Source organism: Anabrus simplex, chromosome 1, assembly GCF_040414725.1.
Source record: "Anabrus simplex isolate iqAnaSimp1 chromosome 1, ASM4041472v1, whole genome shotgun sequence".
Classification (NCBI taxonomy): domain Eukaryota; kingdom Metazoa; phylum Arthropoda; class Insecta; order Orthoptera; family Tettigoniidae; genus Anabrus; species Anabrus simplex.
Window position 1 is genome coordinate 542,127,727 of NC_090265.1, and position 24,720 is coordinate 542,152,446.

Genomic DNA, 24,720 nt, shown 5'->3' on the forward strand with positions numbered 1-24,720 from the left:
TAAAGATGGCGGATGACAGCTGTCAAAAAAGCACGTGGCTGTCAAAAAGCACGTGGCTTTCTTTACCTCGCGCTAGTTAGGTTAAGTTGGTATCACTAAGGTTTAGGTCCGTCAAGATGGCAGTACTGAGGTTAGCGATGCGTTGTTGTCTGTCAAAAAGCACGTGGCTTTGTTTACAAATCTGTCAAAAAGCACGTGGCTGTCAAAAAACACGTGGCTTTGTTTACCTCATGCTAGTTAGGTTAAGTTGGCACTACTGAGGTTTAGGCCCGTCAAGATGGCAGTACTGAGGTTAGCGATGCGTTGTTGTCTGTCAAAAAGCACGTGGCTTTGTTTACAAATCTGTCAAAAAGCACGTGGCTGTCAAAAAGCACGTGGCTTTGTTTATCTCGAGCTAGTTAGGTTAAGTTGGCACTACTGAGGTTTAGGCCCGTCAAGATGGCAGTACTGAGGTTAGCGATGCGTTGTTGTCGATGACAGCTGTCAAAAAGCACGTGGCTTTGTTTACAAATTCAAATTTCGCGCTAGTTAGGTTAAGTTGGCAGTACTGTCGCGCTAGTTAGGTTAAGTTGGCAGTACTGGAAGAGGCCTCTGGCTGAGGTGGAGGTGGCCACTGGGAGCCGGAGGTGGCGGTGGCGGCCGAATCCCTGTATTATACTACTAACCTCCCCCGATTTGTTAAACCGCCATCCTGTCCTTGCCTCGGCCATTACCACGCTCCCGTCTCCTGCTCCAATACACACTGTGGCTGAATTATATTAAATGCCATGGACATCTGCACGCCGCTGACCCCTCAACCTCTTCACCAAGCCTGTGCCCTCAAAAAGATGATGGTCCAACACAATTCTGCCGCCTAGCTTTAATGTTTCAGTGCCCCCGCAGCCGCGCGGCGCCGTGCAGCAACTGGGTCCGAGGACGGGCCCCCTCGGCCCCAGCGAGGGCGACGTGTGCACGGCGAGCCGGAGCTCTCCTCCCGGCCAAGGCTGATGTGCGGCGCACGACCTGCTACTTGCCCGCAGCCTGTATATGTTCACCGCGGGCGCGGCGTGCTTCAACACCTCTGCTCCCCTCATAGTGCGGGCGAGCGGTATCTCAGGGTACTTGAGGGGTCCGAGCGGCCTCCTTTGGACGCAAGCCGCAACGGCCGGACTGGCCATCCCACTTCATCACCATCTACTACATGAACAGTTACTATAAGTAATGACTACACTTGGGAATTCAACTGCAATATTTGGTGGACTTTGAAAATTTTTTTTTCCTTCACTTTCAAGTATAAAAAGTTATCTTCAGAAATTCAACTTCTACAAATATAAAGACTTTACTTCATCTGCAACAACAAAAATTTTGAAACTCAATCAAACCAAATTAAGAAATCTTATAAATGCTTCTGCAATCAATCTTCATATCCACAGCATAACTTGGACCTTGTTTCAAACAGATTTCATGTGTCACCCCTGGAGGAACTTTTGGGGGGGGGGGAGGTCTGTACCGGGCGGTACACCTCCACGCCGCTAATTTAAAAATTGCGCCAGGTGAAACTCCTCTGCTGGAGGAAGTCTGAACTTTATCTACGCTGTTAATTCTTTACCTTCTCAGAAGATGTCACCACGTGGAAAATTTTGAGTTTTTGAACTGTGTCATTTTTGATGTGTTTTTGTTTCGCTTGAAGTAAGAAGTGTAAACTTTCTCTCCTAGAGGACACTACTGAAGATCAACAATAGTGCAACCTAGTGCGGAGTCAAAGAACTATTTTGTTGGAGAAAATTTAATTTCAAGAGTTTGTTTTTTGTTAAATTTCTTTCAGTCATTGTTTAAGTTGGCAATATTCACCCCTTCTTTCCCCTTGTGTTGAACCTAACCAATCCCGAATTTCTTAAATTAATTTCTATCCAATCAGATGTATCTTCCCCCAACTTGAATCTGTTGCGGGGTCCTACCCAATAAAGAGTTTGTGGGAGGGTGTTTTCTTTCCCCTAACGCCTAGAACCTTTCACGAGAGGATATAAACTGCTAATTTTTGGGTCTCTGCGCCACTTCTGTTCCATCTTTCAGTGTATTAAGTAGGCCTACATAGCAGGAGGCGGGAAGCGCCTCTTTCCTCGGCAGCGGTCAACAACAAGGTAATGGCCGATTAATAAATTCTTTCTTTGCTAGCTCAGCAGTTTAACTTTCGGGGCGGGTTCTAAGCGTTCCGCTATGTAACCTTTTCCTAAAATGTAACTTCTATTTCATCCATTCTCTTGTAAAGCTACATACTGGGATAGAGAGTGCTAACCCTCTCGAGCTCCCACTCACATTGTCTTGAGGTGAACTTATTTTCTCAACCAATTCTTCCGTTATGTAATGTAAATTGTTATTTTCTTAAGTCACCTCTGTAGTATGGGATTAGCCCTTGCACTAACGGCCTAAGGCCAAGTAGGTCTTAAACAAAGTGTATTAGGAGTGCAAGTTCGCCTCCCCTCAAATTGTATTTTAGAGGTCATGTATTAACCTTCTTGTCATTTAATAGACCTCAGTAGGTTGGGTATTTTACCCCTGTGTATATGTCCTTTGAGGACAGCTTAAAGGTGGAGTTTGGTGTGGCCTGGGAGAGGCTTAAATTTGAGAGCGAGTGGCTCTTTTGAAAATTGTATGTTGTATGCCTCGAGGAGGCTTTTCAGTGTAATGTGGAGCAAGGGCTCCTAGGTATGAATGGGGTTTTCTGCCCCTCTGTTAAAATTGTGTTTGGGGTAAAACTGAGCTGATTGCCCAAGAATTATGTTTCTGACTTTTGAAGCCCCAAATGGGGTACCTATGTAAATGTATTTTTCAATCGTGTTTCGGCTACTAAGTACCTGTTCTATTTGTTGTTACCTAATTTTGCAAAGAAAATATAACCTTGTTAAATTTTAAAATTAATTTCACTTTAGTAGCTTGAGACCTATTCACCACCCAGCACCTTCTTTCATGCATAACTACCACCAAAACACGGTAACAGAAACAATAAACACAAAAGTACATGATGCCGTAAAATAGGGCCAAATCCACAAGTGCGACACAGCTCGCACTCGCGACCGCACAGATGTGGGAAAAGGGGGTAGAAGAAGTTAAATATTCCATTACTTGTACAGTAGTGTGGTGTAATAATTATAACACAATCACTTACAAATTCACAGATAACTTAAATATTTCCAATATCTTAACACTACGATTTATAGTACTGTGGACTTAGCGGTACAATTACTTACTTCTAACTAAAATTTGTAAATAGAACGCCATCACACAGAATTTTACGCAACGTTCATATTTCCAGTATCTCCTTTTATACACCACATCCATTATCCTCGGATATTTATAGCTGATGAAACATGACGACGGGGTTATGAAATGAATATAATTTCTTTATGTTTATTCGAGATTTCAGATTTTCAACTTTTTCATCTAATTCTGTTACCCAGTTCTTGTCTTCCTCTGGCCTACGCACTGTTATACTTTACCCGATAATTCACAGTCATTCGCCACACTATTTTATTATTTAGGAAGCCGGAGTAATTTCTTTCCAATTCCCTTAATAGAACACAATAACGTTTAAATCCTTAGATGGATTAATAGATTTCTCAATCTTTCTCATTCCTCCATGTGGTTGATCAAGATTTGATTAATGAATCTTGCATTGTTCTTAGAGCTGGTCTAAAGGGGAACGAGGAGGAGGGAAGTGAATTAAAATATCATTATGGAGGTGTATTTATCTTTTGCTTCTCATTTCAAATGGGAATAGTGTTCGAGGCATACCTGCATATCACAAGTGTGAGTTCATGTAGTGGGAATATGTCGTCGGTATCACTGAAACTAATTGTATGTCTTATTTGAGGTCTTACAATAAATGGTTGTCTTCACCGTGTCGAAGAGTAAGTAGTCAATAGCACAACTCCTAATGCAGAAATGTTATCCTACAGTACACGTTGGAGTACTTACGCCTAACTACAAAGTGCTCGATTAACATGTCTAGTCGACCATCATGTGAGCGTTATTACATACAAAAAAATGAGTTTTCATGTGCTTCTCTCCTGTGCAAACAATTGCAAGGTGTAATCTTAACGCTTTAGAAAGGTACTCACATTTAAGTGTTTTTAGTGTGATACACCAGTGACCATATTTAATTATCTACTAAAGGACGTTCTGTTACTGTATGCGATATTTCATCAAGTCTGACATATCTTAAAACGGAGAGTTGAACTGTATTATTATTATTATGATTATTATTTTTTGATTCGTTGTACCCAGCTGTGGAGCGCGTTTGAACTTATTTTGCACAATGTTTCTTCTTCTTTTCTTCCCAATATCTCTTCATTTTTTCACTGTGTTCCTTTCTGCGTGTTTCTGTTCAGCCTGTATTTTTTTCTTGTTGGTTTCTCTGCAAATTTATGTTTGTTTACTAAGCTTCTAAATTTTATTCTATCTTGAATGGTTTCGTCTTCAATACCCATTTCTTGTAGATCTTCATGAATTTCTGCTAACCAATTGTTGCGGATTTTCAGGGTTAGAGCTAGATTTAGAATTTTCTTTGTCAGCCTGTTGTTATCCATTCTGTGTAGGTGTCCGTAGAATTTTAGTCGTCTCTTTCTGATGGTATCTGTGATTTTTTCTGTGAATTGAAAAATTTCGTGTGGTTTCTTTTTCATCCAAATTCCATTTTCGAACTTTGGTCCTAGGATTTTTCTGAGAATTTTCCTCTCTTGTTTCTCAATGCTTTTCATTTGTGACCTGCCGCCAATGATCAGTGTTTCAGATGCATAAAGTGCCTCTGGTTTGATGACTGTATTGTAGTGTCGATGATTATTATTATTATTATTATTATTATTATTATTATTATTATTATTATTATTATTATATAGCACAATATATCCCTGGAAGATTTCGATCTAGAATGCTGTGATTTTTACTTATTTAATCTAACATTACAGCATTCTAGATTAAAAACTTACAGGGATACAGGAATTGAAGTAAGTGAAAGCAGAAAATAAAATAAAAAAAATTCCACTTTCTTGTGGCCGTCGTTATGCGTGGATTTGGTCTAATTTTACCACGGAATTTCCTTCCCTATTCCAATCCTATGGGGAGGGATGTATTCACCATTACGTGTTTGTGTAATTAGTGTACAGTAATACAGGCATATGATGTGTATTAAGATCACACCCAGTTCAGGAGCCAGAAAACATATTTATAGTTAAAGTCTTCGGCCCAGCCGGGATTTGAAATTGAAGCCATCTGAACCGCAGCCTACTACGCTAACTATTCAGCCAAGGAACCCTACTAGGTGAGCGCGGAATGACTTTATATATTGTATTTTTCAATACACAGTATTAAAAAAATCAGTTTGAATTATGCATCTAATTGTTCAGAGGAGATCAGGTGTTAGGAACTTTAAAAATGTTCCTTTTTCTACCATTTCCACCCTACTTACATGTCTACACATTTCTTGTTTGAAAATACAAATCTAGAGGTAACATTCACTCGCAAAGTGCACGTGGTGGCAATACAAAGCACCAACATCAAGCCACATAATATGAGTCACCGTTTGTATAAGTAGAAAGGATCTATTAAAATACCTCCTGTCGTACTGTGATACGAACAGCAGCTGTTGGAAGAGGCACGAAAAGTAAGTCTCATCGCAGTTTGCAGCGCAACCACTTGTACGCACAAAGATAGCAAACGAGAGATTTCCAGAGTTGAGAGAATCCTTTGGCTAGCATTGTATATTTTCTTTGAGATAACAACATAAATAGAGGCAGTATGAAAGGAACAGTCCACTGTGGTGATAATTGTTTTGAAAGCAAGTACAAATTTGCAACCATCCTAACCTCATAGTGCCACAATACTGTGTCTAACAGGGAACAGATTATTCGCGTTTGTTTACATCAAACGGTCAATACCTTAGAAATCTACGTGATCACCGACTGGCATAGCTACTGGCTTCTCAGCAGCAGACATTGTTCAAATTCAGTCCACTGTCTCTAGTATTCTTGAAATAAATGTCTAGTACCTCTTGTTCGAATTCCGCGTACAACTGTCGATCCTGTAGCTGTTATTACGATCTTAACAGTCAGACAAATATACAAGTTACCTTACCTGCTCACTTTTAAAAATTTGCGTCGGCAGAATAATTATATTACTGCTAATGGGCTTATCAAATAAATTTATGTGATATATATATATTGAGAGGGAGGTGGAATTATACTTTAGTTCCGAACAAATCCTTTGTAAAACATATTATGCGACATTTCAGTGGAATTCGACAATGTGATAATCCGATATGTATTTGAATATATTAAATTATTTTAACATTTTAACGTATTTAGTGCTGTTTCATGTACTAATGATGAATATCGATGCTTGTTTTAAGGGGCCTAACATCGAAGGTCATCGGCCCGTGATGGATATCAAGTAATACATAATGGATTAATATAAATGCTATAATAACATACATACTGTACCAGGAAATGCCCACACTTGAGTCTAGATTAACGAGCATGAGCAGATTTCGGAGGGCGTGTGCGGTACATTATTTGAGTTGGTACACAGAGAGGTTCCAGTTCGAGAATCATTATTAATTTTGAAGTTCTGGTTTTATTTTTTATTCATATCACCTTGATAACATTTAGCAGCCTTTAGAGATGACATTTGCTTCAAGACCCGTTAGTGATGTCCTCACCATGGAACCACGTATCCTGCTGTCTTCACCACAGAATCACGTATCGTGCTGCCAACACTACGCAACCACGTATCCCGTTGTGGCTCCCTCGACGGACGATCTCGGTGACGGAGCACCCTCACTTGTAGTTTGAAGTGTAAAGTTGTAAGTTCAAGTTCCGAAATGAAAACCAGAACTGATGAGTTAATTGTTTCACTAAGAGAATTTTAAAGTCAGGTAGTAGAAAATAAAAGTCCTTAGACGTCAATAACTAATGTTAGTTTCTTTGTGAAAAATAAATAAACTTCTAACGTCGATTTAGAAATAAATTGGTGATCACTTGTCGCCCGCAAAAGAAAAAGTATATTCTGAGAATTTGTAGGTAGAACAATAATGTATAAGTTCCTACGCGTGATCATAAATTTAACACTTGCCTATAAAGATACGAATTATTCCGAAATTAAGCCACTCGAAGTATATTATCAAACACTATTAGGAATTATTTAGGTAGCACCAGAAATAACTATGCCCTAAGCATAAAATATTTACACCAATGTCAACTCATATCTTACGATCGTAGAAAGCTTAAGCATTGTCGAAGCGTGGAAATTAGCTAAGTCTTTTAATGCGAAGATTGTATGCATAAATTCTGATCTGATCCAACAGTCGAACAGCACGGTACTGGATACTGAGTATATATATATGTGTGTGTGTGTGGGGGGGGGGGGAGGGGGTGACCCCGCTTCCCCCGCGTGGTGATCTGCACAATCTACATCGACTCCGACAGGCTGTTAATTTTTTTTTAATTTGTTTTACGTCGCACCGACACAGATAGGTCTTATGGTGACGTTCTGTTAATTCTAAGAAGAGAGAGACAGCAGGAAGGATTGGAGTAAGCAATACTGATGGAAGTATCTGCCTGTACCAATGCTCAGCTTGCTACCAGGCCAGACGAGGTGATGAGATATAGCCGTGTAATCGGGTAGGAAGGGTCAGGACAAAACCACATGTTGATGGACTTCCTCCCTGGCTGGAGACCGTGGGGTAGACCATTATTATCTCAGGTGACCTACCCTACTCCTTTCGTCTCACATGATCCCATTAGCGAAGCCCTATTATATGTACAGCTTCATTTATTGAGATATATAGCCCTTATCTTCTCACTCATGGTACCTTCTACTATTGTACCCATCAATTTTACCAGCTATCATTCTCGCTACATTCATTTCTGTTACTCCTAACTTCTGAATAAGATAGCCCGAGTTGACTCAGCTTTTATTTTACTCACGTAAGCAAAGTTGGTCTGAAAACAAACACAAGTAAAGATAGCTTCAACCGAGAGCTAACTTTTTAATATATATTTTTTACTGAATACCGTTGATGGAAGCTGCAAGCTTACTATTTTATTCACCGCAAGACTAAATTTCATTGATTTTTTCTGCGCATACAATGGCCTTATCATGTAATTCTTCTGTGAAATCACCCCACAGAAAGATGGCAGTAACAAAAATCATGGTGTTCATTTTACAATCGTTATAGAATCAACTGTGTCGAAAGGATGACAATCTGTGAGATACGAACTGCGAGCATTAAGGAGAAAAGAGAATTATGGAGGATGGGATGATATTTTCAGTTAATTTTAAATACAAAATAAACTAGTCTGGTTCAAAATTCCACGACCATTACATGGATTCTCTCATTGAGAGAGTTTTCCATACTTTTCTAAGCCCAGTTTGGATGAAGAGATTAAAGTTTATACAACTACTAGCCAAATTGTTATGAATATACAGAGATTATAAAATTATGAGTCCTCGATTAGTTGCCTTCTATTTCATGCCATTCTACTCTTTTCCCTTTCCGAATGAATAAAGTTTCTACGAGTTTCACTTGGCTACATAGTCTGGAAAGAGCTCCAACTCTCATTAACACCTGTTGAGTTACAAAAGAAATCCCCCTTTGATCAAAGAAAACAGACTCTGAGATAACATTATCTAAGGCTCATTCACTCAGTTCTTTAAAGGTAGATTGCTTGCAATTCAAACGAAACCGCGAGACAAATTTACTATGAAACAAGAGAACGAAGGACGTCTTTAAGACCATCAGAGCATATAATTGATCTTCGAGCAGCCTACTTTGTCTAATATTTCGTGTGGTTCTGGTAATACATTTTATATCCCTTTCGAAACTACATCTTAACTAGTTAACTAGTGGTACACCTGCATACTTTATCAGGTTGCTGTATGTTGTGATATAATTGAAGAAATCAAGATCTATTTTATTAGATTTATTTGGGAGATGGTGATTTGAATATCCAACGTCTGTGAAGAAAGTTTATTCATGGTTTTTCTTACACTCAGAAAAATACCTGCCCTTAGTTAAGATACAACTTTTAAGGCTTAAGCCACTTTGTCTGAATGGTGTCATCATTGAGTGTTTTCCTATGTATGGAAAGCGTAAGGTAGACTTATACTTCAACTACGTAATAGTTTGCAGTTAAACAATACGTAATGTCGGTTGCTTTAGTGACGCAGACATTATTACCGCACGAAGTGTGAAATTGCATCCCAGAAAACTTTGACCTGATTTTGACTTTGACGTGACTAACATCGTTTGCCATAAAGAACAAAGTTGCAATGATGTGTTTTAAAACATTGAACAGAGAGAATATGATAAGGCTGCCAGCGCCACATGAACGTACAGAATCATTAATGACCTAAGAATGTCTACAAGTCGAAAAATAACCAGAATTATTTTATAAGAGGAAAATATCTTGCACGATAATGTTCCTCTTCATCTGTACGTGAACATCCTGCTCTAAACAAAATTCACGTAGTAGGCATTGAATAGCAATATACTATGGGAACATTTTCCAACGAGATTTTTTACTTTGATGATATAAAACTTGCATTGCGAGGGAGAATGTATTAGATGACGATATTGTGAAGGAAATAGCAAGAAAATAGTCCAGGAATTAACTGTTCATATACTATAGTTCGGCCACTGACTGTTTAGAGCCGTGTTTAATCATGAACGGGTTAAGTTGACCTATTACAATTGATTAAAAATTATTAATCTTCAGGAAACAGGTTTCAGCATTACTAGATATACCCTTTTCATTCACATACAGTACGGAAATATCAGTTTTGAGTATGATTCGGGTATTTAATTTACGCTAAATATCCTGTTTTCAAAACTAAGTAGGCTACAAATCATTTTAGACAAAGAGCATATTCCACAAGTCTGTGCGTTGATAAATCTAGTAAGACAAATTAATTTGTGTGACAGTATCAGAATACATGCAGTACACACTCATGCTTCGTAGGGCATCTCTGAGTGTTTGTACTCACGCTGGTTTGTATCGTGAATGTATAATCATTATACCTAAAATACGTATTGTAAGTAGTGAGCTTATCTACCAAACGATTTGTATCATCTGCTGTGAAAGCTACATTCTCTAGACGCAGGAGGGAGATATAGTGCATACGCAGCTTTTATAATACATTTTACACCTTTATCTGAATCCAGACTTCGTTCCAAAGAATGTTCGATATGAACTTGGTGGATGACATCCCTTTGTTTAATGATTCCAAACACAATGACAATCAAAACAATCTAGGAAAAAGGAAGTTTCACTCAGAGGCATGCATCATCCTCTTACAGCTCGTGCAAGTTCGTTGGTGACGAGCTGGCGAATTGTGAGATAGTTTGAGGTAATTCAACTCGCTGCGCCGAATTGGAATAGAGTGGCGCGTTAGTGCGCCGGATTTCACCAGCGCCAGGTAGTACGTATGCTACAAGCTGAACCGTGTATATTTATATGACTAGGACATTAATACTTAGTGTAATACACATTGAGGTTCAAGTTTCTTCAATGTAGTAACGAACTGCATAGAGAAATTCTGTATTACAATCTATATTCTGTTACCGACTCCGCGCTAAACAGAACTTCAAGGGATTACTGGATGGGGTTTAGAAACTGCATATCTGTCTATTCCCAGAAATGACGGGGCATGAACAATTGGCCACGCTTTTGTGTACACGGGGGAAAGTTAAAATGACCTCCCCCATTCCTCTCAACATCTTGTTTGCCTGCACCCGCCCTTACAATACAAGTGACTGTATTGCCTTTCAACTTTTGTCAGACAAGCTCCTAATTAAGTCTTAAGTTCGGTGGAAGTTCTGTGATGTCATAAAAATAGAAAATCTTATTATGTGAACAATAAATTTAGCATAATCGATCGTGTGAAGAATTCGTTACCGAATGTGTACTTTAGGTACAGTGTCTTTCATAAAATTGTGTTCTCTTGTAGCCTAATACTTTACCCCAATCTTCTGTCAACCTACAGGTCATTTTCCAATTACCGCAGTTAAGCTATAACGCAGGGTAAAAAATTTTCCCTGACAACCGCAGTAAATCGAGCTTCTACTATAATTCTAGGACTCTACAAATTATTAAAATCAGTTGTATCTGGACGGATCATAATGGAAGAAGTCCGAAATTGTAATGCCTCAAAGAATATTATTTAATAAGTCTACTTTCGTGAACATATGTAACTGAAATATCTAACCCGGAATATAGTGGGTGTAACATTCTAATATTGTCATGGTATTTTAAATTTAAAATGGAAATTAAGTTATTGAAAGAATGATGATTTGTGGACAGTCTGTCTTATTGCAGGGTTGTGTGGCAGTGATCAGCCTCACTTGGGTGACGTCAGTGACTCTGTTCGCTGTGATGGTGCTGCCACGTGGTGGATACTACTTCAACTCCACGGGCTTGCTGGCCTGTGATCCGTTCTTCTCGAGAGCGAGTTTACGTATCCTGTCCTCGTGTCTCTTCTACTTCCCCACCACTATGATCCTCATGTATTGTTATGGGTCTGTTTTTCACGTAAACAAACTGCGCCTCAAGAGAGTCGTGTGTTCCGCAATGGCCCCGCCGGAGGACATTGGCACCACAGGCGTCGAGAAGGTGAGATTCAGTCTTGTTTTTTCAGTGATGTTCTGATATTCGAGCGATATTAAGCAAAATTGGTCCTTATAAAAATATTCAGTTTCCATGATACCTTTAAAAATTGTAAGCCAGACATCTTTGAAAGCAAAATTTTCTAGACCTACTTATTGTAATTTAGATTACTACTCTACATATCAAGAAACCATTGTTTAAATTCCATCCCCATACCTTATAAGTGCTACTTACCCGTAGTATCAATGTCCACATGAGTCAGATGCTGGGGCATTAACATCACGGTCACTTTCATCCCACTGCTAGCACTTTCTAACTTCTATGTTGCCGAAAGTTTGCATGTGTTTGAGCAGAGGTGCTCAGCTGGGCTCCCGTTGAGGCTAGCCCAGTGCGGCCGGGCTGGTGTGATGTAAATGCGGGCAGCTTACGTAACAAACATACGTCACAGTGAGGCGAGAGAGCGAACACATTTTGCAGGGAAGGGAGGGGGCATTGCCGTACGTTTGTGATTACGAAGCTCTCCTCCACCATTCAGCGAAATGATGATTGGGGTACAGTATTCAAAATAACGCGCTATAACACAAAAATGACCTTTTCAAGATATTCCGATTTGATTTATACTGCGCTCGATATAAACGGTCAGTTTTATTTTCGTATATTTATTCATTCAAAGAAAATTGACATCTTATAATTTTTGTGTTACAATCTACAAAGGTAATCGTACAAGTTACGATTTACAATTTCTTGAATGGGCATGACAGTATTTCCATTTAAAAAGGTAAGATTCCTGTTATTCATTAAGTAAAAGTAATATTATTACAGAATCCAATACGTTTACTGCTTGATTTTTCACATTGTTGTTGTCTTGTGTGACTTTTCCCGTTCACTAAATTTCTGAAAATAGTATTTAAAATTTAATAGGCATCCGATGGTAACAGCTAGCCTCTAAATGGCGAGAGGGAGTTTCATCACGGGCGAGGACATAGATATTTACTATCCAAGATTAAAGTACAACAACAATGTTAATGTATCTACCAAATAGATGTAGAGTATGTCTTCAAATAAATAACCTAACTGATGTTATTTCCAGTAAGCATGATTGCAGTGTTGCTCAGTTTATCAGATAATTTAAACCCAAATAACCACAAGCGACAGCTTATCCACCTTAACTCCGTATTATATTATAACTGTTTCTAAAGCACGTCTCAAAATGTAATAGTAAAAAAAAAAAAGCAAAGTCATCTCCATACAAGCCACGGAGGCCCTGGGATGGGTGGAAGGTAGAGGCTCCCATTATCTGTTAACTCGGCACGAAACGGGATAGAGTGGATAGCTCTACGTCTGGCTGCCTTTACCCCAGGAATTAACGTGGTGCTCATGTTTGGTGTAGACTGAGTGAACTTCCAAGCCATGTGCACCTCCAGAAGTGAAAATCTCGTTTCTTAAATTTTACGACTTCCTGACGGGGATTCGGACCCACGTCCTTCCGGAAGAACCGAGCACGCCTTTACCGCCTCGGCCAGGCAGCATCTAAAATTTAATGGTGATAATTGTAATTTATTACGTACTTAGTAAAATATGTGAGGCTGTAGGTTTAACGAAAACGGCAATTAACGTAAATAACTTATTTCTTACAACGCAAATTGAAAATGACGTGGATTTTCGCCCTTTTTCTTTAATTATTTTCTGTCTCCATTTCAAACTCCGGTATCGCCGCAGTGATCGAGAGTGACGGGGAGAGCTTCACTCAAGCTTCACGGCCTGTGACGTAGTCACAACGTCACAGTGGTTGAATAGTAACACGCTCATCGCCTGCCCGCTTACAGTGCTGGGCGCCCGCGGGACAGAATGCGTAGTGTGGGCACCTCTGTGTTAGAGCAATGTTACACCACAAGAAAAAAATAAAATTTAACGATGAAAAAACTCATGCTTAAATTCTCGCTAAATACCTAAGCACCAGTTTTAGAAAGGCAAATGGAGAATTCATTCGAACCTAATATAAATGCTGCATATTTGAGCCCTGATACTGAGGATGGTCTCCATAGGATACTGTGAAGTGCGGACGCTTTGTGGCTGCCAGCTCCATTGATCGACATCGCTCAAAGAACGAATAAAGTTCTGGTACAGGCGATATAGAGAAAACATGCAGGGAAATGTGATTACTATGTATTTTTGGGAAGAAATGACAAGTGCATTTTAAGATTATACCTTGTGGGACAATGTGTTAAATTTTGCTACATATAGTTATTATATGACAATTTCAGCAGATCTTTTAGCCATAATTTAAATAGATGTTATTTACCATTTCCATTACAGTGTGCGGTTTGCTCCGGAGTAACTGGTCCCGAAGACGCGGCTGGTCCAAGCGTCGACAAGGTATGAGTTCAATTATTTTACTGATATTGTATATTTTTGATGTATTGAAATTTATGAAATTTATGAATTTGATAATCACCACCAAGGTGTGTACAGAAGCAGCTATGCTTTTCAAATTGTGATTAGTGATATTTTATGAAGCTGATATCTGTAAGTAATTATGTTCTATACGACTGTCAGTTTTAGATTGCACAACTATATGGACTGATCTATTCTTCGATCTTATAACGGAGAGAGTTTTTTAAGTGCATAGTCGGAAACAACAGGACATTCACACTTCCAAGGGCTATTAGCAAGTACATACGAACAGGGAGCAGTGAATCAGAAATCATCTATCTTTTTCTTTTCAGTTATAATCATTTTGATGTAATTTTTGTGAGTCATAATTTTTTTTTGAGTGATAACGATTTATATATTTAATTATACGTTTTTTACAAGTTGTTTTACGTCGTACCGACACAGATAGGTCTTAAGGCGACGATGGGACAGGAAGTGGCTGTGGCCTTAATTAAGGTACAGCTCCATCATTTGCCTGGAGTGAAAATTGGAAACCACGGAAAACCATCTTCATGGCTGCCGACAGTGGAGTTCAAACTCACTTAAGCGACTGCCTATCGAGCTCGGTATTTAATTGTACATTCTGCTTATTCTTCATCTTATTCTTCATGTAAAGGATTAGGTCATCGCTGTCACCAGCGCGGTGGTCTCCGTGCCTGTGAAGTTTGAAAACCTGTATGTCACCTCGTTTCTCGGTACATCAGAGGTAGATCGCGAGTTGGAGTCTGGGAAAAAAATAACCGATTCACTTGACAGTGCAGCGGAAGATTTTGAAACTTCTATGTTCTAATTATTAACATGCTAAGTACTTCTGATGCCACATTCAGCCTTAGACATCGGTGGAGAACAGTCCCGCATTTACTGCTGTATGGTGGACTAATTAACCTTGAATTTGATACGTAGGTCATTTAAACGGCACCTTGTCAGTAAGCCTAAATCCCTGCAGGTAACGTCATACAATTATTGTAAAGAAATATCACTGTGGGAATACAGAAGCTTATTTGTACTACGGATCTCTTTCACAATATGCAGAGTACCGTGCCTTAAAACAACTATTTATTTTTTTGAAATTTAGAAGTGGCTTTCAAGGATGGTATCTCCTAAAGAACAACAAGATCAGAATCAATGCATTCATACCTGTAGTAAGACATTAACAATGTAACATGTGGTTACAGATCGTCTGTCTAACAGGCATTCAATTATTCTTCTAATGACCGAAATAAATTTTTATAGGCCTCCGAATTATTAGATAGAAACGTTCTTCACCTTTTAAGCAAAGTGGTTAACGTCGCACTAGCGCATCGAAGATTTTCGGCTACGCAAGGATATGAAAAGGCTAGGATTGGGAAGGTAACGTCTATAGCCTCAATTAAGGTACAGACCCAGTGTGAAAATGGGAAATCACGGAAAACCTTTTTCAAGGCTGCCGATGGTGGGATTCGAACGCACCACCTCCCGAGTGAAAGCTCACAGCTACGCGATCCTAACCGCGCGGCCAACTCTCTCGGTATTCCCTTTTATGTTTAAATCCGTAGGAACCACACTAAATCGTATCATCGCAGACCCTAACAATGCGATGAATTTCCCTGCTTTCAAATGCTTTAAAACTTTTACGGAAATGTTATCAGATCAGGGTTTGGAGATGTCTATACGTATATCAGCAAAGACTTTGTTTACATGATGCTCCTCCGATGACACCAGCTTATTAGGGACGCTACTGCTACCTTAAAAGGAGGAGTCAGTTCGTATCATGTCATAAACAGGTCCAAATAATTCAGAGAAATATCCCTCGATTTCATTCATAAATCAATCAATCAATCAATGATCTACATTTAAGACTGTCGCCCAGGTGGAAGATTTACTCAGCTCTTCCTTAAACAATGTCATTCCACGCCAATTCTCCTCCGACTGCTCGAGCAATAGTCCGGCAATTAGGATGTGACTTGTTGTTCAGAATATGTCGTACAACATTTCTCCACGAGGAGGACGAAGAAGAGGAGGAGAAGAAGGAGGAGGAGGAGGAGGAGGAGGAGGAGGGTAGGCTAGGTTAGGCTAGACTGAGTAACTCAGACGGAAGAGAGCTGGCCTTTGGAACCGAAGTCGGTGTGTTTGATCCCTGCTCAGTCTAGTGGTATTTGAATGCGCTCAAATACGTCAGCCTCGTGTCGGTAGATTTACTGGTACGTAAATGAACTACTACTGGACAAAATTCTGGCATCTCTGCGTCTTCGAAAACCGCAGAAAAGTAAAATCAATAACGTTATTACAACTTGTCTCAGTAGATTTACTGGCACGTATAAAACCTCCTTCTGGACAAAATTCCTGCATCTCAGTATCTCTGAGATCTGTTAAAGTAGTTACTGGGACTTAAAGACAATATTATTATTATTATTATTATTATTATTATTATTATTATTATTATTATTATTATTATTATTTAATAATAAATAATGTTATTTGTTTTACGTCCCACTAACTACTTTTTAAGGTCTTCGGAGACGCCGAGGTGCCGGAATTTAGTCCCGCAGGAGTTCTTTTACGTGCCAGTAAATCTACCGACACGAGGCTGTCGTATTTGAGCACCTTCAAATACCACCGGACTGAGCCAGGATTGAACCTGCCAAGTTGGGGTTAGAAGGCCAGCGCCTTAACCGTCTGAGCCACTCAGATTATTATTTATTATTATTATTATTATTATTATTATTATTATTATTATTATTATTATTATTATTGTTGTTCCGGGTATTTCGTGGAACTCAGAGCAGTAAGAAGGTGCTTAGGTGAATGGATGGACCTGGAAATGACCAGAGCATAAGTTAATGAATTAAATTTTGAAATTTGATTTCTTTCTTTTCGTTTTTATATTTTAAAATTTGATAGGTATAAAATCTGAACAAGCAGCAACAAATAACAGTTAGTGAGAATAGCTCGTCAGCTCCCACAACAACAATGACTTAAAGTCAAAAATCAGGTACAATAGAGACAATTATTGACACACTAATTTACGAGGTTGAGCAATATAGCTCTAAAAAAGTACACTTTTACAAGAGCGTGTTTGCTCCACTCATTTTCATTCTAGGAGACTGAGCTCCAGAAGTTACTACAGTCCAGCCTCGCAGAGCCACAAGCTTCTTACAAATTACGCTTCATAAACTTCAAAATAATGTGTTTTCAGTCACTTCTGCTCAGTAGTCATTTACACATTCGTCTATCAGTAATTACACTTTAAACGGAGGCACTGAGTGCCCATACTAAAAGGCCTTAATGCAAAAATGAAAGGTTGAAGACGATCGGCCATGAACAAAAGGCTAGGAGGCGAAACACTTGTACTCCATTTAGAAAACTCTTAAAATCCTAAATGGGCTTATGGCCCGAAGTTGCAGAGGCTAATCCTATACTACAGAGGGGTGACTAGATGCGAAATATTCAGTACCAAAGCAGTGTGAAGAATTTAAATGTTTACAATACCTTAGTCACCCTATACCAAGTTAAATGGGAATTAATACAGGGTGAACTCTCTTTGTTCCCTTAATTTACGTGTTTCCCAGCCGGGATTTGAACAGAATCCTCAGACTTGCCGAAAATTGACATTTAAACAGTGACTTTGGAACTTTACATTAATAAAAGACGTTTGAAACCTTTCCCTCAAGTTATCTGCCTGGGGCTATCACATGTTAAGAAATTCCTGCCATTATGTTGATTAGTTGGGCCTTCCAAAGGACGGCAGGAAACCCCTGCCTCCTTATTACGCCGCTAACACACTAGACCGGAGGGCGATGTAGAGGATGGCAATACGACCCTAAAGAGCCCAGCTTTTATAGCATCTCAGATGGGAAGATTCCAGAACTCTCTTGAGATATAATAATGTCGCTAGCGGGATACAGGAGGAAGTACAGTACCTACACGACGCCACTGAAGATGACTACCGCAGCAGTAGTCGAAACATCTGGAAGGAATGAGAGGAGTGGACCACGGCACAATAGCCCGGAAGATTTTTATTATATTGACACCGGCCGTGAAAGCCGTCATACTTTGACGTCTCTTGAGATAGGCCTGTACACACCCCGCAATTTTAATTGGCTAGAGAAATACACACACAATTCCTGATTGGTTAATGACTAAGGAAAAAGGAAGCCGTAGGAGTGTTGACAACTTTAGTACATGAAAGAAAACTAACTACAAAAACTTAAGGTTTACATACATTGAAAATTCCCTTAAAAATTCATTGTCCGCAATCCCGCCAGAGGGGGCACACAGGCCGATAGTAGAGGCATCTAATGGTTAAAGGTCCAAGTATCTTGAGTTACATTACTTCTGGATTCACCACACAAATGGCCTTCTGGAAGGCGCGCAATTCAACGGGACGGAGAAGGTGTACACCCGGTATAATAATAATAATAATAATAATAATAATAATAATAATAATCCGCAGTTCCAGTCATTCAGCTGGGTCAGGAATGGAATGAATGAAGACCCCTATCTGGCGGTGAGGATAGGAATAGTGCCGGCTGCCCGCCTCTAGGGCAATGATTAGTGCCTGGCAGATAAAATGATACTGGAAAGTGTTGCTGTAATGAAAGATGACAGGGAAAACCGGAGTACGCGGAGAAAGGCCTGTCCATCACAGTTCTCACATGGAGTGACCGGGATTTGAACCATGGAACCCAGCGGTAAGAACCGGCGGGCTACCGCCTGAGCCATAGGGGCTCTAACTAATTATTATTATTATTATTATTATTATTATTATTATTATTATTATTATTATTATAAGATAATGGCGCTTGCCATTATTGTTTTTCCTTTCTTGCTGTACATTTCACGCAATTTGTCTCTCCGCTACAACAACCCTGATTACACTACTGCTATACCATACGGTATTGGAGTACGTAACTAAGCTGTTGTGGCATAAATCATGTCACGTCTCCCTGTCTGTTCTGTTTGCTCTACTTGTTCATCATGACAGGTCCAGCGCAATAAAAGCGTATTTTAATTTTTTCATCTAAATACTTTATTTTGTATTAAACATGCAGTACGTTATTCTTTATGCAAACTGCAAACCTGTCACGATGCAATGTCAGCTATAAATAATTTCAAGTACAAGGCTCACACAGACGAGTGAATGCATAACTTTTCTCTGACTCTGTCCTTGTCACACTAGTTCAGATTCATTTTTTACAGTTAATGATCCGGTGTCTGGTATCAGACTGCGCATAAACAAGCACGTGCAGTTTTAAAGGAGAGTTAAGGAGATTTTATCTACCGACTCGAGGCTGACGTATTTGAACACCTTCAAATATCATCGGACTGAGTTATAATATATTGATAATGAGGCCATAAGAAATAATGAAACCATAAACAACAGCATAACGAGGAATCTAAATCACAGGGTTATGGCTTTCCATTCCAGTAATTTGAGCTTCATTGACTGAGATTAAAACGTGGCCACCTTGGTCAGAATCTACCTGTCAGACCTTCAAAGGAGAGGAAAGATTCCATTTGATTTTTAGATTCTCACCACTTATTTTTGCGTGTTCACTTCCGAGAAGAGAAAAATGTAATTATCACACTACCAATAACCACTACAGAACCACGCAATAATAATAATAATAATAATAATAATAATAATAATAATAATAATAATAATAATAATAATAATAATAATAATAATAATAATAATAATAATAATAATAATAATAATGGTTTTACATCCAAATAACTACTTTTACGGTTTCCTGAGACACCGAAGTGCCGTAATTTTGTCCCTCGGGAGTTCTTTCCGGTATATCTACCGACACTGGGCTCACGTACTTGAGCACCTTCAAATATCATCGGACTGAGCTAGAATCGAACCTGCCAACTTGGGCTCAGAAAGCCAGCGCCTTAACCGTCTGAGCCACTCAGCCGGGCTACTCAATAGTGAATATATTCCTCCACGTTGGGTTGGCGTCAGGAAGGGCATCCGTCCATAAAACTGGATATAATTCACAGACAGTACCGACCTGAAGCAAATGCGAAAAAGCCAGGAAGAATAAGACTTAATATTTCGTTCATCAACATATTGATTCCTTATTTTACAATTGGTTTTACGTCGCATGGGTTTTATGGCGACGACGGGATAGGAAAGGGAAGAAAGCGACCGTGGTCTTAGTTAAGGTAGAGCCCCAGAATTTGCCTGGTGTAAAAACGGGAAGTCATGGAAAACCATCTTCCGGGCTGCCGACAATGGGGTTCGAACCTATTATCTCCAAATGCAAGCTCATAGCTACGTGGCCCAAACCACGCGGCCACTTGCTCGGTTAGATTTATTATTCAAACGAGGTTCGGACTAATTTTATTTAAGATTTTTTTAAAATGAGACATGAAAGAATCAAAAGACTTTCGAGAGTGAAATCCAACATCCTGACGCCTTAAAATCAGGATCATTTACTACATAAGTTACTGTACTTTACTCCTCATAATCCACCTCTGCGACAAGACAACTGGAATGTTGGAAGTTTGCTTCTGTTCATGGTTCCTTCCAGTCCCTGTTTCAGCGTGGCTTGCTTTGTCTCGTTCATACAAACTTCGAGCGAACAAGATGAAAATATACTCATTTTAACATATACAGTGATTTGCCGTACGTCGCACGGACACAGGTAGCTCCTATAGCAGCGAATATAGTCTATAATGGAAAGTTTTTCACTTGACGGTTTTTACTCATGAATACATATTTGGTCCGCCTCTGTGGTGTAATGGTTAGGGCTGGTTTACACGGGTAGAGTAGCGAGGCGAGTAGAGTAGATAGTAGAGTAGCCACGTTACTCTACCACTGTCTGGTAGAGTTGACACTTGTGTCGTTCATACGGGAGTACAGTCTAACAGTAGAGTAGAATAGTAGCACCATGTCAAGACGCAAGCACATCGTAACGAAGAGTTTAAAGACATTTGCAAACATGTTAATGCAAGAGGTTAGTGAAGCATTAGAAGAAGCAAATGAGGAAAGAAGGGAATGGGTAAGAGGCTGGCTTAGGAGAGATACACTCGGGGCATCAACATTAATTCTGAGAGAACTTGCGACAGAGTATAAAGAAAAATACAGAAAGTGTGTGAGATCGAAGCCTCATAACTTTCAGACACTGTTAGATGCTATAACACCGCAAATTCAAAGACACAACACAGTGATGAGAAATGCAATAACACCGAGATTTAAGCTTGAGGTGACTAAAGTTCTTGGCCAATGATAATAGCCATCAGTACACTGTAAATCACGCTGGCGTAGGCCTAATTTGTAGTAGCTTCTTTGCCATAAATACCCCATTTACTGATCTATTTATATAATTCGTTTGTTCGTTGCTTGTACGGCCCAGGTGTAGAGATTAAGTTTCAAGACCTGACATTGTACTGTAAACAATAATTATTTTGGATATTCTAAACAAAATATGAAAATTATTCTATTTGTTGTGGACATTACTGTTATTGCTTAAATTTAATGGCATTGTCAAGTGATACGAGGTAGAAGATCCCTATGTATGTTATTCATATGATTAAAGTACACAGTCCTGCATCATTGTCTAACTTAAACACGTCGAGACACATGATGAACACGCTGTGTAACACTGAAACTTGAGAAACCTTCATCTAAAGGGACAATCCAGCTGACACTTGTTTATATTTGTTGTTGCATCTTCGAATTTTTTATTTCGTATTTTTTAAATCCTTCTTCCATCGAAATGAGGGAGGTCTGTTCTCCATTATAGGACAATACACCTGCATTTCTTTAACCTCCAAAGGTGCACCTCCCCTTAATATCACTGAGCTATAATGTTACGTTGTGGCTTTTAATATTCTTCTTTCTTTATTAATCTGCTCACCCTCCAGGGTTGATTTTTTCCTCGGACTCAGCGAGGGACCCACCTCTACCGCCTCAAGGGCAGTGTCCTGGAGCATGAGACATTGGATCGGGGGATACAACCGGTGAGGATGACTAGTACCTCGCCCAGGCGGTGTCACCTGCTATGCTGAACAGGGGCCCTGTTGGGGGATGGGAAGATTGGAAGAGATAGACAAGGAAGAGGGAAGGAAAAGGCCGTGGCCTTAAGTTAGGTACCATCTCGGCATTTGCCTGGAGGAGAAGCGGGAAACCACGGAAAACCACTTCCAGGATGGCTGAGGTGGGAATCGAACCCACCTCTACTGAGTTGACCTCCCGAGGCTGAGTGGACCCCGTTCCAGCCCTCGTACTACTTTTCAAATTTCGTGGCAGAGTTGGGAATCAAACCCGGGCCTCCGGGGGTGGCAGCTAATCACACTAACCACACCACAGAGGCGGACGGCTTTCAGTATTACCTTGCAAATTATACTTTACTAAACCACTTAAGAGAGGGAGTGTAGATGTCGGCGGCACCACCTCCAGACTTCTTGGATTTACGAATTTTCGTCAGTTCTTGGTTGTAGGTACATCGTATTTAAAAAAAAAATCTGTTTAAGTTCCATAAAACAGAAACCCTCTTTACCCATTTTCGTAATCAAGTCCTCTTCCGCCGCCCGTCTCATATTTTAGTTTCTGTAAATAATGCTGTTTATGTTCCATAAACATTCTTTTTTCACTGTCAGTTCTACAAATTTACATGTTTCTTCTTCCGTACACTTGATTTTTCCACCAAATAAACGCACAAAAATGCTCAGTTTACTCAGTGGAGTACTGTCAGTACACACATGGAATAGGCGAATGACGCGCCAACTGAAAAATCGAGCGTCCTCGGCCTTCTCCGCCAGCTCTCGGAGCTCGGTTCCGGTGGAGGGGGAAGAATAGTGGTAGAGTTACTTTACGACAGCAGAAACCCACTCTACTCTACTGCGTACTAGCTACTCTACTTGCTACTATGCCAGTCGTTTACACGATGCTAGTAGCTCTACTATCCACTCTACTCGCCTCGCTACTCTACCCGTGTAAACCAGCCCTTAGTGTGATTAGCTGCCACCTCCGGAGGTCGAGGTTCGATTCCCGGCTCTGCCACGAAATTTGAAAAGTGGTACGAGGCCTGGAACAGGGTCTACTCAGCCTCGGGAGGTCAGCTGAGTAGAGGGGCGTTCGATTACCACCTCAACCATCCTGGAAGAGGTTTCCCGCGGTTTCCAACTTCTCCTCCCGGCAAATGCCGGAATTGTATCTAACTTAAGGGGGGAGACCTAGATTAACACGGGGAAAATAGGCCAGTATTCATTCGATTGTTATATATGCTACAAACGTTGTTGACAAATGCTGCACATATCCCAGTATTGCCATGCTTCAGAGCAATCAGAAGCAACTTCAATAATGTCAAAATTCTAATTATAACATTTTCAAATAAAATGTTCAAAATTTCCCGCCTTTTTAAAACATATCACGGTTTCCTTCATAACCCTCTTACTGATTCACCGATAATTATGAATTTTTCAGAGTTTCCTCGCATAGTGTTGTACTACAATCTGTACCTCGTTCAGATCAATAGGATTTAAATTAGATTTTATATAACATTTTTACTTAAAAAACTATAAATATTTTCTGGTGCTCGGAATTAAAACGCGACAAAAAATCCAAATCACAGTCTATGTTAATGATTGGGGTTCATTCTGTAGGTGGAGTTTTGATACACACTTTAAAAAAGGAAAAGTACGAACATTCTTATAAACTTGGAATTTATAAGGGAAACAGTGACATATTGTTAAAAAGGCAGGACATTTTGAACATGTTATTTTAAAATATTAAAATTATTAAAATTCTGACATTATTAAAGTTGCTTCTGGTTGCCAGGAAGCATGCCAATGCTGGGATATGCGCAGCAATTGTCAACAATTGTAGCATATTTAACAATCGAATGAATATTAACCTATTTTTTTCCTTTGTTAAGCTGGGTCTTCCTTCCCTCTTCCTTGTCTATTCCTTCCAATCTTCCCATCCCCCAGCTAGGCCCCAGTTCAGCATAGCAGGTGAGGCCACCTGGGCGAGGTACTGGTCATCCTCCCCAGTTGTATCATCCGACCCAGAGTCTGAAGCTCCAGGACACTGCCCTTGAGGTGGTAGAGGTGGGATCCCTCGCTGAGTCTGAGGGAAAAACCGACCCTGGAGGGTAAACAGATAACGAAGAGGAGGAAGAAGAATACATATTTGTATAAACTATTCGCAGTTCAGATGAAGAAGTAACAAACATCATAACATCAAGTTCTTCAGTTTTGAGGTCCTTTATTTTAAGTTGAATCGATAGAGCAACCTCAGCCTTGACCAGGAAATCGTCATTCTGCTGAGAATGCTGAGCTGAGCAAGCCACACCCAACGAGATCTGCATCAAGAGTGTGTATCAAGAAACATGTATCTGATATTCAGTTCTATCGTGTGTAGCGTTATCACCGTCGGTCTCGTGTGATATCATTATGCAAGGGAGCAAGTATCTGGTCTCACGATCCGGACAAGTGACCTAGAGACAAATGAAAAGGGACACGATACACGTTTCAACAAGTATAAGCATGGTGGTTTATTTCATTTTTATTACCAGATCTAAAGTGTAATTACGATAGAAGATTTCGTGTGGCTTATTATTTGCTGCTTGAATCGAGTGGAGTGGCTGCGCGTGTTAATGCGCTACAGCTATGGATTCAAGCTCTGCATTCGGGAGACGAGTGGGTTCAAATCCCA

At 39.8% G+C, this 24,720-nt stretch overlaps 1 protein-coding gene across 1 annotated transcript in view; it reads left to right on the top strand.

Annotated features, from left to right (window-relative positions):
* Positions 1–24,720, top strand: part of LOC136869171 (trace amine-associated receptor 8c) — a 220,740-nt gene that overhangs the window by 141,292 nt on the left and 54,728 nt on the right. Inside the window, exon 5 of the mRNA XM_068227116.1 lies at positions 11,349–11,642. Coding sequence (XP_068083217.1) covers positions 11,349–11,642 — 294 coding nt within the window. The remainder of the gene's footprint in view (positions 1–11,348; positions 11,643–24,720) is intronic.